This window comes from Alosa sapidissima, chromosome 21 (assembly GCF_018492685.1).
Source record: "Alosa sapidissima isolate fAloSap1 chromosome 21, fAloSap1.pri, whole genome shotgun sequence".
NCBI lineage: Eukaryota > Metazoa > Chordata > Actinopteri > Clupeiformes > Clupeidae > Alosa > Alosa sapidissima.
The window spans coordinates 30,746,562-30,762,301 of record NC_055977.1 but is presented as its reverse complement, the minus strand read 5'-3'; the positions used below and the strand labels follow the sequence as shown (position 1 = coordinate 30,762,301).

At 41.5% G+C, this 15,740-nt stretch overlaps 1 protein-coding gene across 2 annotated transcripts in view; it reads left to right on the top strand.

Moving 5' to 3' along the window:
* The window catches only part of nup98 (nucleoporin 98 and 96 precursor), a 111,216-nt gene that overhangs the window by 3,884 nt on the left and 91,592 nt on the right, over positions 1-15,740 (top strand). For both annotated transcript variants that reach the window (XM_042076134.1, XM_042076131.1), the window contains exon 2: positions 14,219-14,329. In XM_042076134.1, coding sequence (XP_041932068.1) covers positions 14,251-14,329 — 79 coding nt within the window. In that variant the 5' untranslated portion in view covers positions 14,219-14,250. The remainder of the gene's footprint in view (positions 1-14,218; positions 14,330-15,740) is intronic.

The following is a 15,740-nucleotide window of genomic DNA, read 5'->3' as shown; positions in this document are numbered from 1 at the left end:
CAGATTTTTTTTTTTCTTTTTTGCATGTCCAAATTTCCGTCAAGGATTCCCGGGACCCTGAAAGACCGGGGTAGACGAAACTTGGTGGGCATGTAACCCCATATGGATAGCATGGAACCATCGTTTTTCGTTTTGATCTGTAGCCCCCCCGCTGGACTGCACCCCCGAAAGGAGGGTAGGGCAGACACAGTTTTCTGTGAATATCTCGAGAACCGTAAGGTTTAGGAGGACCTTTTTTTTTTTTTTTTTTTTTGTATGTTGATCTCAAGGGGACATGTCAACCCATTCCATAACCACTCATTTCATGTATAGCGCCACCTAGTTAAACACAAAAAAGTAAAAATGAGGTGTTGTAATTGAAGGTATCTGTGACCTAACATAGTCAAAACTGCACGAAATTGGAAGTGTAGGATCATTGACACCCTCTGAATGCACGCCAAGTTTCGTGGAATTCCGTTCATGGGGGGCCACACAATAAATTAATTTATGTTACTATACACCAACTGGCCTGTAGGTGGCCGGAGACAATTTTCTGTGAATATCTCGACCTTACAATAAAATAATTTGTGTACATTTAGTGACCGTACACCAACACGGATTCCCGGGACACTGAAAGACCGGGGTACACGAAACTTGGTGGGCATGTAACCCCACATGGATAGCATGGAACTATCGTTTTTTGTTTTGATCTGTAGCCCCCCCGCTGTACTGGACCCCCCCGAAAGGAGGGTAGGGCAGACACAGTTTTCTGTGAATATCTTGAGAACCGTAGGGCCTAGGATGACCAATTTTTTCCGTATGTTTGCCTCCAGGGGTCATGTTAACCCATTCCATGTGCACACATGTGCATAAACAGATACACACGCATACACATACATTCACAGTAATCATACGTATGACACATACTCACACAGTAGACATGTACGCATGCATGCACATACACGCATACGCAGGCAAACACACACACACACACACACACATAAACATGTACACGCACACAATTCAAGAATTTCTCAGAATTATGAACAGGCAAGATGGGGGTGGGGTTGTATAAAATGAATTTTACATGTGAAATCTATGAACTAATCATGTTTTGGTACTTGTTGTCTAGCAGATACCAGTGAGAATTGAGTGTGGATAATGCAATTTAGTGAGACAGTTAGAATCATATAGGCCTTTCAGCATGATTTATTTTTGTGGAAAAAATGTGCTGGACTGGGCGGTGGTCATATTTTGTACTGCTCTGCGGTACATCTAGTTAATTTAAATGTGGGCAATGTAGTAGCCTAGGTCTAGGCTAATATTGGAGATTTTGAGACTGCATAGCATAGTTTTGAATCTGCACATGATTCGATCTGTAGAAGACCTTGGCTATCTCTCATTCAGCCATCAATAATGCATCGCAGTAGGCTATTATTGCGTTTGTTCAAAAAATGATCATTAGCTTATTTCTGTGAACAGTCTTCTATCCCAAGTTAAACATGGCAAGGTAGCAAAGCTGAAAGTGGAAGTATTCTTGTTGTGTGTAAGGCGATACGTGATTAAAGGTGTAGACTTTTTCGCGTCTTCCAATCGTATGAATGCGCAAGTTCAGTTCCTGCAAGGTAGGTATAATGTTTTGCGTAGGCTTATGTTGATGTTTCAACAGTGGAAACCAGATTTAGTTATGTTTTTGTGTGTAGTTATGAACACAATTAAAGGGAACATTTTCGTACACACTCAGATTTCTTTACTGAAAAGTAGCAACCTATCCAAAGTTATGCAAAGTTAGGCCTATGTATGTTAACGTTTCACACGGTCAGGATATCGGATGTCACTTCTACAAGTATCCCAGGCTTATCTTTGAACCTTTTTGAGCTCTTTAGTTACTTAGGCTACTCGCAAAAGAAGCATTATAGAATTCGCATAACCGGTGTATTGTCATACAGAATGGACACTAGAAAATTCAAAATTGACCGAGGTTGACCGAGGTCCTCCGAAGTCCTCATTGTGACATAGTAAAAGGGGGCAGGGCTTGGGATCGGTCAGTTGCTCAGCTCTGCTCACTAGCTCTGATTCTGAGACATATTACTTATAGCTGGGAAGGAATATGTGAAAAATCATGAAAATTGGGCACTTCTGGATAAGCTTTTGATTTTTGGCAGGGTGTTAGGTATAGGCCTAAGGTTTTCAAAAATCCATGGATACAAGTTGGGGTGGCCCCCCTAGTGGCAGTTATCCATAAAATCCAAAATGGCCCCCACCGAAAAGAGAAAAGGTTATGTCTCAGCTTCCTTTAGTCTTAAATTGTTGCATAATGTATTTTCTCTCAAATTGGGATGCAATGTGATCCTTGAATTGGATGCCATGCAGGAATTTGCTAGGATCTCAAAACCGGAATATGAACATGCTTTGCCATAGAGAAACACATGATTGCGTTGGATTATAAACATGCTTTGCCACAAGAACAGACAAAAACGTGGCGTAAGTCCAGCTATATGAAGTTTTATTTTGCTGTCACTTCGTCTGTTGTATAACCCAGAAGGATGTACTTGGTATCAAATGATAGCTCTGAGTCTCCTCTTTCATCTGACATGCGTGGCATATCTATCCGATCACGGGTCCGCGAGTAATTCAAACGAGAGTAATGGGTGTGCAGCGTTGGTTTGTGTACATGACGTTATTATTTTGCAGTCACTTAGTCTGTTTCTATAAGCCAGAAGGATCGATAAACATGGTACCAATGGATAGCCCTGTGCCCCCTCTTTCATCTGTTATGCTTGCCATATCGATGCGATCACGGGTTCGCGAGTAATTCAGAGTAATGGGTGTGCAGGTGAACGCAGAGAAGTATAGACTGTTAATATGATGCAATTTAATTTCATGATATTTTTTTTTTTTTTCCCATACTTGATCGTACAGACAAGTGTGTAGTCTCGTTGGAAAGCCCCACTCCTGCTCTGTCATGCAATAAAGGTTTCATCTCGCTGCGATGAACAGTTCCGGATCAATGTAACAGAGAAGAAAGGGTGTGTTTTTTTTGACGCACTTTGCGTCAATCGGGTTCTAAGGGTTAAACATCATGTATTTATTCAAAGATTTTTGGTTTCACTCTTCATCACACTTACACAATGTGGTACAGCGAAGTCCAGCTCGGTGGCACTTACAGTTGCCCATACAGGCAACCACACAGCCACAGTTGAGGAGGAGTGAGCATCCCTTGCTGGCATCTTCCAGATCTGTCCAATATGGCACCCAGACTTTGGTTCTGTCATTCCATTCCCAACCCCACTCACTGGGGTCTGGAATCTCTGGAGTTTTGGAGAGACTGCTTCCAGACAAAAGCTGCAGTGTTCCAGGAGTTGGGTCTCTCAGAGCTGTGGATTGGATTTGGATCAGGGAAGGCATATAAAAATATACCAATCCACCACATCTCAGAAATGCTGGGACATCAAAAATGTCAAGCACTGCCCCTCTTCCACCAGTCACATGATGTGACGTATCAGCAATGTATGGAATTGGTAAAAAAAAAGCATGGAATGCGTGGGCAGCTTACCCAGAAGTCACCGGCACCCTCATTCTGATTACCCAAGACCCAACCAGCCTCACGCTGGAATCAGTGCACATGCAAGTTCTCAAACGCTGGAGTGGACTGTACTCATGTATAGTAAGAACTGCGGTGTCGAGTCGGTCAATGAAACCCGGAAGCTTCTTTTCACACATGGCCTCAAATCCCTGGATTCAATCCCCCCGACCCATCATTCCTTATTCCAGCATGGAAAGCGTGCCCTGCACGCTGCAGCTTTCTGTCTGAAAGCAGTCCCTCTCTAGCCTCGTGAGACCATCCTGATCTCGAGAGTTTCAGATTTTCACTCGCAGATTAGTCTGATATCTCTCCGATAAAGAAAATTTGGAGCAGTTTGCCAAACGAACGTCCAATCAGAGTTGGTTTTGAGGCGGGTTTAGGTGTGATGCAACATGAAGCTACTGTTCAATCTAAACAACATGGTGACTTCCACGGATGAGATGAGCATAGCTATCGCTGAAGTTTTATCCGAATAATATATTTTAGTATTCCTGGGGAAGCTAGGAGTCTCTGCAATGTAGCTGGGAGGAATGAAGGACGCAGACATCCTCCACGGCCAATTCAAGTTAGTGTTTGGTAGCACTGAATCTTAGTTACTTAACGAGAAGGAATATGCTTTCTTCAGACGTGTAGCCTACCATGAAAACTTGGTGGGGGATTGTCGTTGATGAGGTTCATGTCACATACAAATAGTAAGTTTAAAAATTTTAATGTTAGCTACTTATCTAACTTGTATGTTAAAAGATGGCATTAGAAGAACACTTCCTTTATCTCATTGGTTGATTTGGACCGACCAACATAGGTGGTGACAGACAGATGGTTTATCCAATCAGCTAACCAGTATTTTCGACCTTTTCCCAAAAGTTCTCCAACGGAAAGTTCCCAGATGGATATGTGGAGCAAATGCGAAGCAATCCATCTGGCGGAGTCAGGTTAGTCCCTCTCAAACTCCAGAGATTCCAGACCCCAGTGAGTGGGGTTGGGAATGGAATGACAGAACCAAAGTCTGGGTGCCATATTAGACAGATCTGGAAGATGCCAGCAAGGGATGCTCACTCCTCCTCAACTGTGGCTGTGTGGTTGCCTGTATGGGCAACTGTAAGTGCAACTGAGCTGGACTTTGCTGTACCACATTGTGCAAGTGTGAGGGAGGCTGTAATGATGAAGAGTGAAACCAAAAATCTTTGAATAATACATGATGTTTAAGTATGAATTGTTTTTTTGTGTTATTTGACTAAAATGTAATATTGATCCGTAACATGGTGAAAAGCCTAATATAATTTTTCATTGTGGCATAGTTCTGAAGTTGTGTTTATTTAAGGCCTCAACAATGGTCCTTTTGGTCACAACATGTGATTTTTGACACTATAGTGATAATGACCTGTCCAATCAACAAAGAAAAGCATACATTGGATGTAAAATATGGGTCTAGGGACCTGAGTATTTCAATGTGACTTTTTCAGAGATATTGACAGTTTATGAGCTAAATATGACTATGATGCTACATGGAAATGGACTTAAAATAAGAACATCATATCAAAATTGGATTCCTTGTATCAAACAAAGTAGAGAAAATACATTATACAACAATTTAAGACTAAAGGAAGCTAAGATATAACCTTTTTTCTTTTCGGCGGGGGCCATTTTGGATTTTATGGATAGCTGCCACTAGGGGGGCCACCCCAACTTGTATCCATGGATTTTTGAAAACCTTAGGCCTATACCTAACACCCTGCCAAAAATCAAAAACTTATCCAGAAGCGCCCAATTTTCATGAATTGCATCCTAGCTATTATGTAAAGATTATAAAAACTGATTATTTTTCGATTCATGGCACGTTTCTTATTATTTTCTTAATGCGTTCTGCGGTGAAGGGAGACTGGTGTTGGTCACGGTTTGGAATGAAAGGGAGAAAACGGGACAGAGTAACACAGCGGAAACCCTGATATCCCGCTTGCAAGTTCAGTGCATCATACCCGCCGACCGAAGCAGGATCAGTTTACATCCTGCATCCACAGCACAGAGGCAGGCTAACGAAACGCTAGCGATTGTTGCAAACGTGTGTATAATGGCAGAGCCGGCGAAGAAGTAGCGAAAATCCTTGACAGAAGATGCAAAGAGAAGGAAAAGAGCTTCAGACAGAGCGAGGGGGAATTTCGTAGCGAAAAAGCATCAGGTTTGCCTGGTGTCCCTTTAAGTCATCTCAAAGTTGGTTCGGGAGCTGAGCTGCATAGCACCCAAATGCTGCTTCACCATGTTTGCTTCTGACAGAGGGGTTTATTGAAAAATGTTTCTCCTGAGGTCTGAGTGGTGTGGAGGGTATGTCATTGAAGCCTGTCTGATGGGTACTTTGGTCCAAACCCATTTAGTGATTTTTAAAACAAACAACAGTATTTAAAATCAGTTTTGTAAGTTATTGGAAGCCAGCGCAGGGACTTAAGGAGAAACTAGGCAGTATTGGCAATTTCTTCGCTGTTTTCTCGGTATTTGCTTCTTTTTCGCTGGCTCAGTCATGGCGAATGTCTGAGAAACTCTACCACTGATGTTTGGTGACAACAATCCAGCTGTAGATGAATGTAGTGAATGGGAGGGTTAGCAAAGTCCTTTTAGGCAAGTCCCTCCACTCGGCAGCCATATTGCAACACATTTTGGGCCCTTATCGAGCATCTATTTCATACAGAACTGCGCGTGCACTATTACATTAATACACAGGATTAGATGTTAAAATCCCTTGTGCCAAAATCCAAGGTAAAAACACATTCAGAAGCCCCTGCTCAAGTTTAACTTTAAAAAGCACACTACCCACAAATCCGCCAACAAATGGTCACAAGCACAATACAAATGGCCCATCCAACAGCAGTAGCCTATATAGTATGCGGCATGTCATTGGGGTTATCAAGTGGGCACCCTCATTCACCGATGTTTCGTTAAGTTAGTCCCACGACACCTCATGAAGGCTTAACAGTGAAACCAGCGTCCTGGAGACACTCCCCTCCATGCTGCCACCATATTACAGTGGGTCCCAGTTAAAAATTGACACTTCATTCACGATCATGGTGAATGGTGAAATGTAAGTACAACTGCAGCCGCTTGGGGGCAGCACAGTCCGCTGTGGAGTTCCACGGTCGAACCAGACGGCGCATTCGACAGCAAGGGCTGTGATTGGCCGAGTTTTCAGTGCGTTTCTCTGTGTTTTTAGCAGCCCCTGCAACATGCTAGTCCACTGTAGCCTAAGCCTTGTACATAATGTTAAACATAGTTTTGGATTCAGTGGCAAGATTTCTTGATTGTACAGTGTCTGTCTCTCAGTAATGTTTTAAAATGAGAGCTTCGTCAGCTGGCAGTAGGCTACTTTGTCGGTAGTCATGAGAAGTTCGCTTGCTAACAGAACATAAATATGCTGCCCAGAAACCTTGTGAATAGTTCTGATTTTTTTTTACTACACTAACGAGGTTGAAATATAGACTTTGCCTACAGCATCTCCTTAACAGTAATGTTAACAAAATGACAGCATTCATATGACAAAGAAAAACGAATTCGGTCACTCAAGACTGTGCCACAGCAACCAGTGTAGGCTACAGTCCTACCCAATAGGCCTACTCGAAGCAGATAGCGTTGTCTGACGGTCGAGTGGGTTAATGCACGTATTTCCAGAACAGGTCTGCAACTTTCAGGTAGTTCTGAGTTCGAATCTAGGCAGGAGCAGAGCCATATAAAGGCCTAGGCCTATTGTTATAATTTTTTGCAAGGTGTTGCTCCTGGCAATACTTGTTTATAATACGTTTGGTGATTAATTGATAGCTGTTTTTGGGACACGTTAAACGTTCTTTATAATGAGCGCATCCGGGGAGTAAAACGACTGTTACGCGCTGTTACAACTGTAGGCTACAATGATTGCAATACAAAAATATGCGCGTGTTAGTTTAGTTAGTTTTGTGATGTTTTGCACTTTTGCCTCATGTGTTTTCAGGTTTGAGGGCTTTTTTGGCAAGATTGACCTTGGTTAGACTCTGCATATGTTATTTCTCCGTATGGAAAATAAAGTCAATTTTCGACACACGTCTGTTATTAGTTCAATAACAAGTGTTGCTTGTTAAAACATGTGACTAGTGAAACTCAAATGATTTTAGAAATATTTAGCCAAAGCCAAAAAGAGAAGGAGAGACGCCGGTGCAACTCAGATGTCTTCTTAATTTTCTTTATTCTTTAGTAAAAGGTGCAGAACATTATTAAACTTTGACTAACGTTTCGATGTTCGTTAGTCAAAAACATCGACACATCGAAATGTTAGTCAAAGTTTAATAATGTTCTGCAGCTTTTACTGAAGAATAAAGAAAATTAAGAAGACATCTGAGCTGCACCGGCGTCTCTCCTCTCTAAAATATCTGTCCTGGCCTGGTTGCAACGGATTGTGGCCAAACGACAGAAGCGCGGAGAACCCTCCTTTGTCTTCCAAAAAGTGTTACTTTGTGCCCCGCGCTCCCCCACTGCTTGTGAAAGAAGGGGATGGGGGAGGGGGGCTTAACGTGAAAAAGCTTAATGTCACAAAACGGCAACGAGTCGTTTTAGGCTACAGGCCTTCATAATGGTAGGCTACAGGAAGTGGGGGGAGGGTATGGGATGACCAGAGCCGTCATCTATCGTCTTTCCAGGCACACAGCTCGTTATAAAGCCTATCGACTGCCTTAACAGATAGGCTTTGCTCTTGGGTTTGGCCTTACAGCGAACTCAATGCTCTTGTTGCTTGCAGTTTGTTAAATAAAGCGATGCAGATTACATTATTTATTTCTGATTAATTGCGTCTTTTGATGTATTTTGCAACATTTGCTTGTTAGGCTGGGCTACTGTCAATGTCCTGTACAGGTCAATGTTCAACAATTGCTGGTGTAGGCCTAGGCTATTAATCAATTAGGGACTGTTAGTTATTTATTTAATTAAGGGGCTACCGGAGGAGTTTTGGGAGCGTTAGTCAAAAAAGACGTGACCCTCCCTCGCCAGCAAGAATTTTTTCTATGACCCTCCAAAGTGATTGAGAAAAAACGCATGATCCTCCCCAGTCCCAACAATGTATTGATGCCTTAGGCTACTGGGTCAATTTGGGAGCTTGCATGCTACGACTCCTTCCTTGAAATGCCTTGAAAAGGCTGTCGTTTGCACAATTTCACAAATAATCACCGGGACCGAAACAAACCTGTCAACTTTTCCCGGGTTTATCGCGTATTTTAACTTTTTCCTCGCTGTCTTAGGAGGAGCTGCAGGGCCGTCGCAAGGGGATGCGAGGCCCTGTGCGAACTTGACAGATGCAAGGCCCTTTTCACTTACGTGCATGAAATCATGCGATAGCTTACTTTACACATAGCCAAGGCTACCGTCGGTGTATTTTAATAGTAGCCTAGTCTAATAAGCTACACCAGCTTGCCTTTAAGAGGGGAAATTCAATTGTATAGCCTATAACATTAGCTGAGTCACATATTTGGCCATATGGTGTTTATCATAGGCTACATCACGAAACCAAATAGTGTAACAAAGGCGAACACTTTAACAGGGGGAATTCATTGGGCATGAATCATTGTGCTGAACGGTATTTGTCAATGTGCAGAAACACACACGACATTCAAACTATTGATAAGATGTACTGGTCTGTATCTATAGGCTAACATTGGACAAATAAATGACACTGACTCGCCATATCCTGACTCAGGAAAAAAAACATTTTCTTGCTTTGCCGCAAACTCAGCAATGAAATCATAGGCCAGTTTGCAGGTAGCCTAACGTCTTTTTCATAGAAGGGAGAGCCCAGTCTCTCCTGTGACATGGAGGTGCGTAAATAGTTTTTAATAGCCTGTTCAACTTCGAAAAGCTTCGTTCACCCGATGCCAGTCACTGATCGCAATTTCAAAGTTCAGAAAGCTTCATCTTTTTAAGTTTTAAGTGCAGTGGCCCATATCTGCCCCCTTTGGAATTATATCTCGAGCCTATTATAAGGTCCAGTGCGTTATGTCCTGGGATTCGGATGTGCTCAAAAAGAAAAGAAAAAACACTTTTTTATAGATGGTTATGAGGAGCAATGTGAGAGAGAAATTTGATGATCATTGATCGTTGTTTTGGGACGTTAAGCCTTTTCCATAGGCGTCAGTGAAGGAGATTGAAGAATGACCATTTTTTTTTTATACGAAAATATTTCTTAACTACAAAAACTCAGTGTCTAAAAACTCAGTGTCATTCAGACTCAACCCTCTTGTTGTTTTATTATCTTTTTCGTTGTCGTTTGAACGTTGGCAAGCAGGCATGTTGCGGTTGCAATTTAAGTGAAATTTCTACAGTAGGCCTACAACATGCTGTTAGGCTGGGCTACTGTCAATGTACTTGTACAGGTAAATGTTCAACAATTGCTGGTGTACAGGTTATATAATCAATTAGCTAAATCATTTGTCCAGCTGTTTAAACATTTTTTCGTGCTACATTCAAACGCAAAAGGTGCTTTGATATATTTTTCGTTTGAACGTCGGCAAGCAGTCATGCTTTGGTTGCAATGAATGAGGATAATTGCTTTTTTTTTGCATTATTTTGAATATGACTCGCTCCAGTCTCAACAGCACGTACTTTTTCCACACGCTTAGTTCTAACACACATAGGCCTATCCCCTCTCGCTTTCTCTCTCTCCATCCCTGCACACGGTGCTTTCTTAAAGGAGCTGCACCATTTTACAACAATTGCATCTACATTTTCATATTAGAATGTTTTGTCAAGTGTAAGCTTAAACTACCGTGATCAATTTAAGTTCCCGTGCCCCCGCTGCATCATGGAAGCAGTAAGTCAGTCGCATCAAAAATAGTAGTGGCACCCAAGTGACACCTTGTGGTTGTTTGTGTCAACTGCAGTTTGTGCCATTTCTGCTGAGAAAATGGGGATCGTGATTCATGAAGGAACCCGTCCAAACTTAACGGGGACCCACTGTACCACATTGAAATATCCAATACCCAAAATACTCTTAACCAGCCCAGGCATGGTCAAGGTTGGCTAGGTTGGTCCGTCCCGTTGATGTGGACTGAACCATAACCATAAAAAACCTTGGCCAACCAACCATCAACCTAGGCACAGCCCATCACAAACACAAAACAAATTAGCCAGTTAGCTTGGCCCGTTAGCTTAGGCCCCATCCCAAACACAAAACAAATTAGCCAGTTAGCTTACGCCCCATGCTGCCACCATATTACCACAACAAACATCCAAATACCCTTAACCAACCTAGGCATGGTCTAAGTTGGCTAGGTTGGTCTGTCCCGTTGATGTGGACTAAACCATAACCATAAAAAACCTTGGCCAACCCACCATCAACCTAGGCACAGCCCATCACAAACACAAAACAAATTAGCCAGTTAGCTTAGCCCGTTAGCTTAGGCCCCATCCCAAACACAAAACAAATTAGCCAGTTAGCTTACGCCCCATGCTGCCAAAAACCTGTTTCGTTAAGTTAAAGGTTAAACAGTTAGCTTACCTTAGCTTGCGCCCCAGGAAGGGTAACTTCTCCTTACCCGCAACCAAGACAAATGAGCCAGTTAGCTTACCTTAGCTTGCGCCCCAGGAAGGGTAACTTCTCCTTACCCACAACCATTCGCTTGCCCGTTCTGCTGCTAAAGACATGTTACTAACCACCTGCCTTAGACTTCGACCACAAATGCCCAATTCAGACAGCAAGCCAATAGCAGATCTGGTCACAAACCCACGTGCACCGATTTCAATAGGCCTTAATTGTGCACTCCAACCTCGCTTAGTTGCCTCCTCTGCTATCTCACAAGGCTTAATGTCACCAACCTCGCTCCAGCTGCGAGATCACAACACATGATTTGTACGATGCATTCACAACAGTATTCACATGTCAACTTTTGGCTGCGGGAGGGGCGGGATATGTGTAGATGACTGCCATGTTTGCGTTATTATATGAGTGTTGTGTCTCCTCATTAGAAAGTCTCTGGTATAGGTCTGTAGGAGTTATGTGACATGGAGGGCAAAGGTTATGAATGGCTTTGAATGTCATCAATAGGATTTTAAAGTTGATCTGCTGAGATACAGGGAGCCAGTGTAGCTCTATCAGGAGGGGTAACATGTTGGGAGGACTTTGATAACCGTAAATTAGCTTATTATGCCCACATGCTGTGCATTCGACGACAATTTCAAAAATAGCTTCACAATCACAAGCTGTTATACAGAACGCTCAGTCTTCTTTCACATCGAAAGTCTAGGTGTATTTTGGTTTTCAGCAAAGTAAGGACTTTGAGACGCACCATGCCATGACAAAGTTTTTGCACTACCCTCCTATTAGGTTTAGACATTTTATTAAATAACATTTCAATAATTTGGAACATTAGAGAATTAGAATATTTGAAAACCTGTATAAACTGGACTGATTTGAACAGTGAACATATAAATTGTATATAATAATATGATATTAAAATGATATTGATATTCAACTTGTATAAAATGAGAAAATACTGAATTTCTGATATTCATGACTGCATACATTATGCAGATTATATGCTACTATTATTACAGCTTCAGCTGTCAGTTAGCTAGCCTATCATAGTCTACTGGGTGGGCTGTTCAATTTCCCCATGTGTGTTTAAGTGTCAACAGTAGCGGCTCCTCTGCCGAAAATCTTGTAGGGCAGATATAGTCTAATGATAGGGTGGAACTGAATTCAAGTTTTATATTGTGCACGCACAGTGTGAGATGCCACTGTAACACTGAGTCCAAACGTGTTTTAATTTATTTATTATAAGGGAATTAAATGGCATGTTATTTCCTTGATATCCACGTCGAAGATAAAAAAATAATTAAAAAAGAAAGATTTACGCTTAAAGGAACCGTATGTAAGATTGTGGCCAAAACCTGGTACTGCAATCACTTTCAAAATACTGTAGAGCGGTGTATCCTCTCCCCATCTCCCCTGACTGGCAGAGCTGGCAACCCGGATGCCGAAACACTACTGACTTCGTGAATAGTAGATAGGTGGAGGGTGGCGCATCAGGCCAAACATAACACGACAACATCAACATCAGTTGAGGGCTGCAACTTCACTTTTTGAATGACAATATCCTGGCCGGACTACTGTTGTCAGTGATCTAAGTATTTGAAATGAACATGATTTCTTAATGTCTAGTGACATATCAGGGCCATTTTATGATTAATTGAAATACATTTCTTACATACGGTTCCTTTAAATTATTTTGTATTGGTGCTGCATGAACGCGAACTTGTCATTCTCTGAACTTGAAACTTCACCTCATGCAAAGAACAAAGTTAACCTAGGAAGATGATCTGACAAAACAAATCCAAGAGGAAATGTGGCGTCTGAAATTGAGTTAAAACTTTCCTCTCTGTGACTGAACACTTGAAGGTCGGGGAAACGGAGATGTTTTAATGACCGCAGAGCCGACATCACAGCGCTAAAGTTTCAATGCATCTGCGCTAATGCATAGCCGTGTCCAGCTCAGACTGGGAAGCTGTATGAATCCATTCTTATGGCTAGGCTAAACAATATTAAGTTAGAAGCGCTGTGTAGTTGTTTGCTGTACAGGGTCGATACTACTACAACTCATAACTCACTTACGCATGGTCAGAGGCTGCCAAAACTGGCCAGAATAGCAAACATAACCATAGCCAAAACTCACCATCACAATTCATAACTTGCTAGTTCTCAGAGACTGCAATTAATCATGCCACAGCGGGCCAATATAGCAAACATAGCATACCTTATCTTCTAACTGTCTGGGTTACTAACCACCAACAACTTTGTGTGAAGTAATATGTTACAGTATGCCCGTACGTTAATAATAAAATGGGCAGAAATATTTCTGCCTCCGTAGTGGGGATGTAACAGTTACCAGTGTAATTGTAAACCAAGATAACAATTATTGTTTTGATTTTAATTATCATAATTACTGCGGTGCGAAAAACGTGTGTGGAATTGTTTCCAGCATCATCCGAGACCCCCAAAGTAGGTGCACAGGCGCAGCATGCAATGTAGGTTTGTCTGAAATTATGTGCCACTGCTACGCATAGCCTATTTCAGAATAATTGCGAACACATAAACCTAGCTAGATTTGTGGATCTGCGGTGCATTTTGCAGGCCTACTCTCACAGGAATGGTTCTCCGTTGAATCTACCAAATGTATAGGGTAGGATAAGTAGCATAACACTTTTGAGTGGTTAAACTTTTTTACCGCTTGTATGATATGAATGCACAACTGCCTACTGCATCTTTTGAAGTTTGTTGTGATAAACACTCATGGCATCTACTAGGCTGCAGCTAACGACAAATTGTGATGGCCATTCATTCACGATATATTGAAGTTGTCGGAAGTTTACATAGGCTAGTTTAAACTACCATATATTGTACCGCTTAGCGGTACATCTAGTTTTCCTTATTTTTTTTAATGCCTTTTGAATAAGATGGGAGACGGGAATCACAATATGTTAAGAACCGCAATATCATATGGGAATAGTCAATTCCCATTCTTTTCTTTGTTTCAACACAAATATTTCACTTACCTACCAGTGCCATCCCTGTAGACAGCAGTGAATAGCTGTCAAAAAGGATGCTGTGTGTGGGTGTGTGTGTATGTATACATAATCATTTTCCCCTCCCAAAAGGTGTAGGCCTATGCAGCTGGCTTTACTCGAAGATGTTTAACAAGTCATTTGGTGCTCCCTTTGGAGGTGGAACTGGGGGATTTGGTACAACATCCACTTTTGGCCAACAAAGTAAGTTGTATTTAAATATTTTTAAATCACTTTCACTTGACTAAAATTTGAATACACTTCAAATTACTTAATGCTGTGCTTTGTCCTTCATCAGTTGGTATTGGGTCATTCCATGTGAAATCAACCAGTTCCTCCCACTCGACCCCCTCACATTTTCTTTGTTTACTGATATGGTGCACCTCTACATCTCAAAGGAACGTCTGCACATAAAAGTAAAATTCCCCAGAAATACTCAAAATGTAGGAAATATGTTGCACAGTGCACCGACTACAAAAGTACCGCAATACCCCGAAATAGAAAATGTCACAATACCTAATTTTATTTGTATTGATACTTTTAAGAATGACAGTGTTGTTTTGCAGAGAGATGCGTGTGCACATGGCATGCTTTTAGTGCCTCCCCTAGTCTACATTTCTTCTCACACACACACGCACCTTTCAAGCTGTAGCTGTCATGCCATAAACAGCGAGACATGGCTGTTCGTTGAAGCGATGCTATAGCCACACAGCAGCAAGTAATAATAGGCTAATGTTAAGTTGATTTGCTCACTTGCATCTCTCAAGTTTGTGTTGCTAACCTACCTAGGCTATGGGATTTAGTTAATTTAGGCCTAGTGTTGGGTTTAATGACAGAAATAGGTTACGCAACGACCCACTGGCCAACTTTTACATCTGCTTGCACACCTAAAATATATGAAATATATGATCTGGCAAACTTACATAGTGTGTCTATACCCAATAAAAAAACTATTTGGTGTTGCTTTAAAGAAAACTTATCACAAGTTAGCACATCTTACTTTACTGTGCTACATTCGCATCAATTTTGCTGTCAACTCCGTCAACCATCTACAAATAAAGTGTGCCGGGTTTATTACTTCGGCCAGCAAAACAACGATGTACTTACTTGCTATGTATTGTTTCACACATTACATTTCCGTTTGCACTTGTACGCTGCTTTTCTTTGTCTTGTTTTTCCTACTGTTTAGTTTAATCTTTTTCTACGCAACTACTTGAACTCCTCTATTTCTTATCCTTGACTGCCACCTACTGGATAGAAAAGGCAACATAGTAATTATGTCAATACAAATCTATAACATGTTTGAATAGCCAAAAAATCATGGGGGTATAGCCAACCACACATTACCTTGGTTTTGGGGTACTGCACATATCATCAACAGTGAGTGGAAACTATGCTGATGCCTGCGCCAAAGCGAAAATTATAATAAAAGAGAAAGACACGTTTAACTTTAAAGTCTATAACGTTGGTTTGGCTCTTCATTGATTCATTCATCTTCCCCGAGTTTTTAAAATATGTTCATAGTAGGGCTGTCAAACGATTACATTTTTTGATCACGATTAATTGCTGAATTCCTATAGTTAATCACATATTTTATCACATGATAAAAATTTGA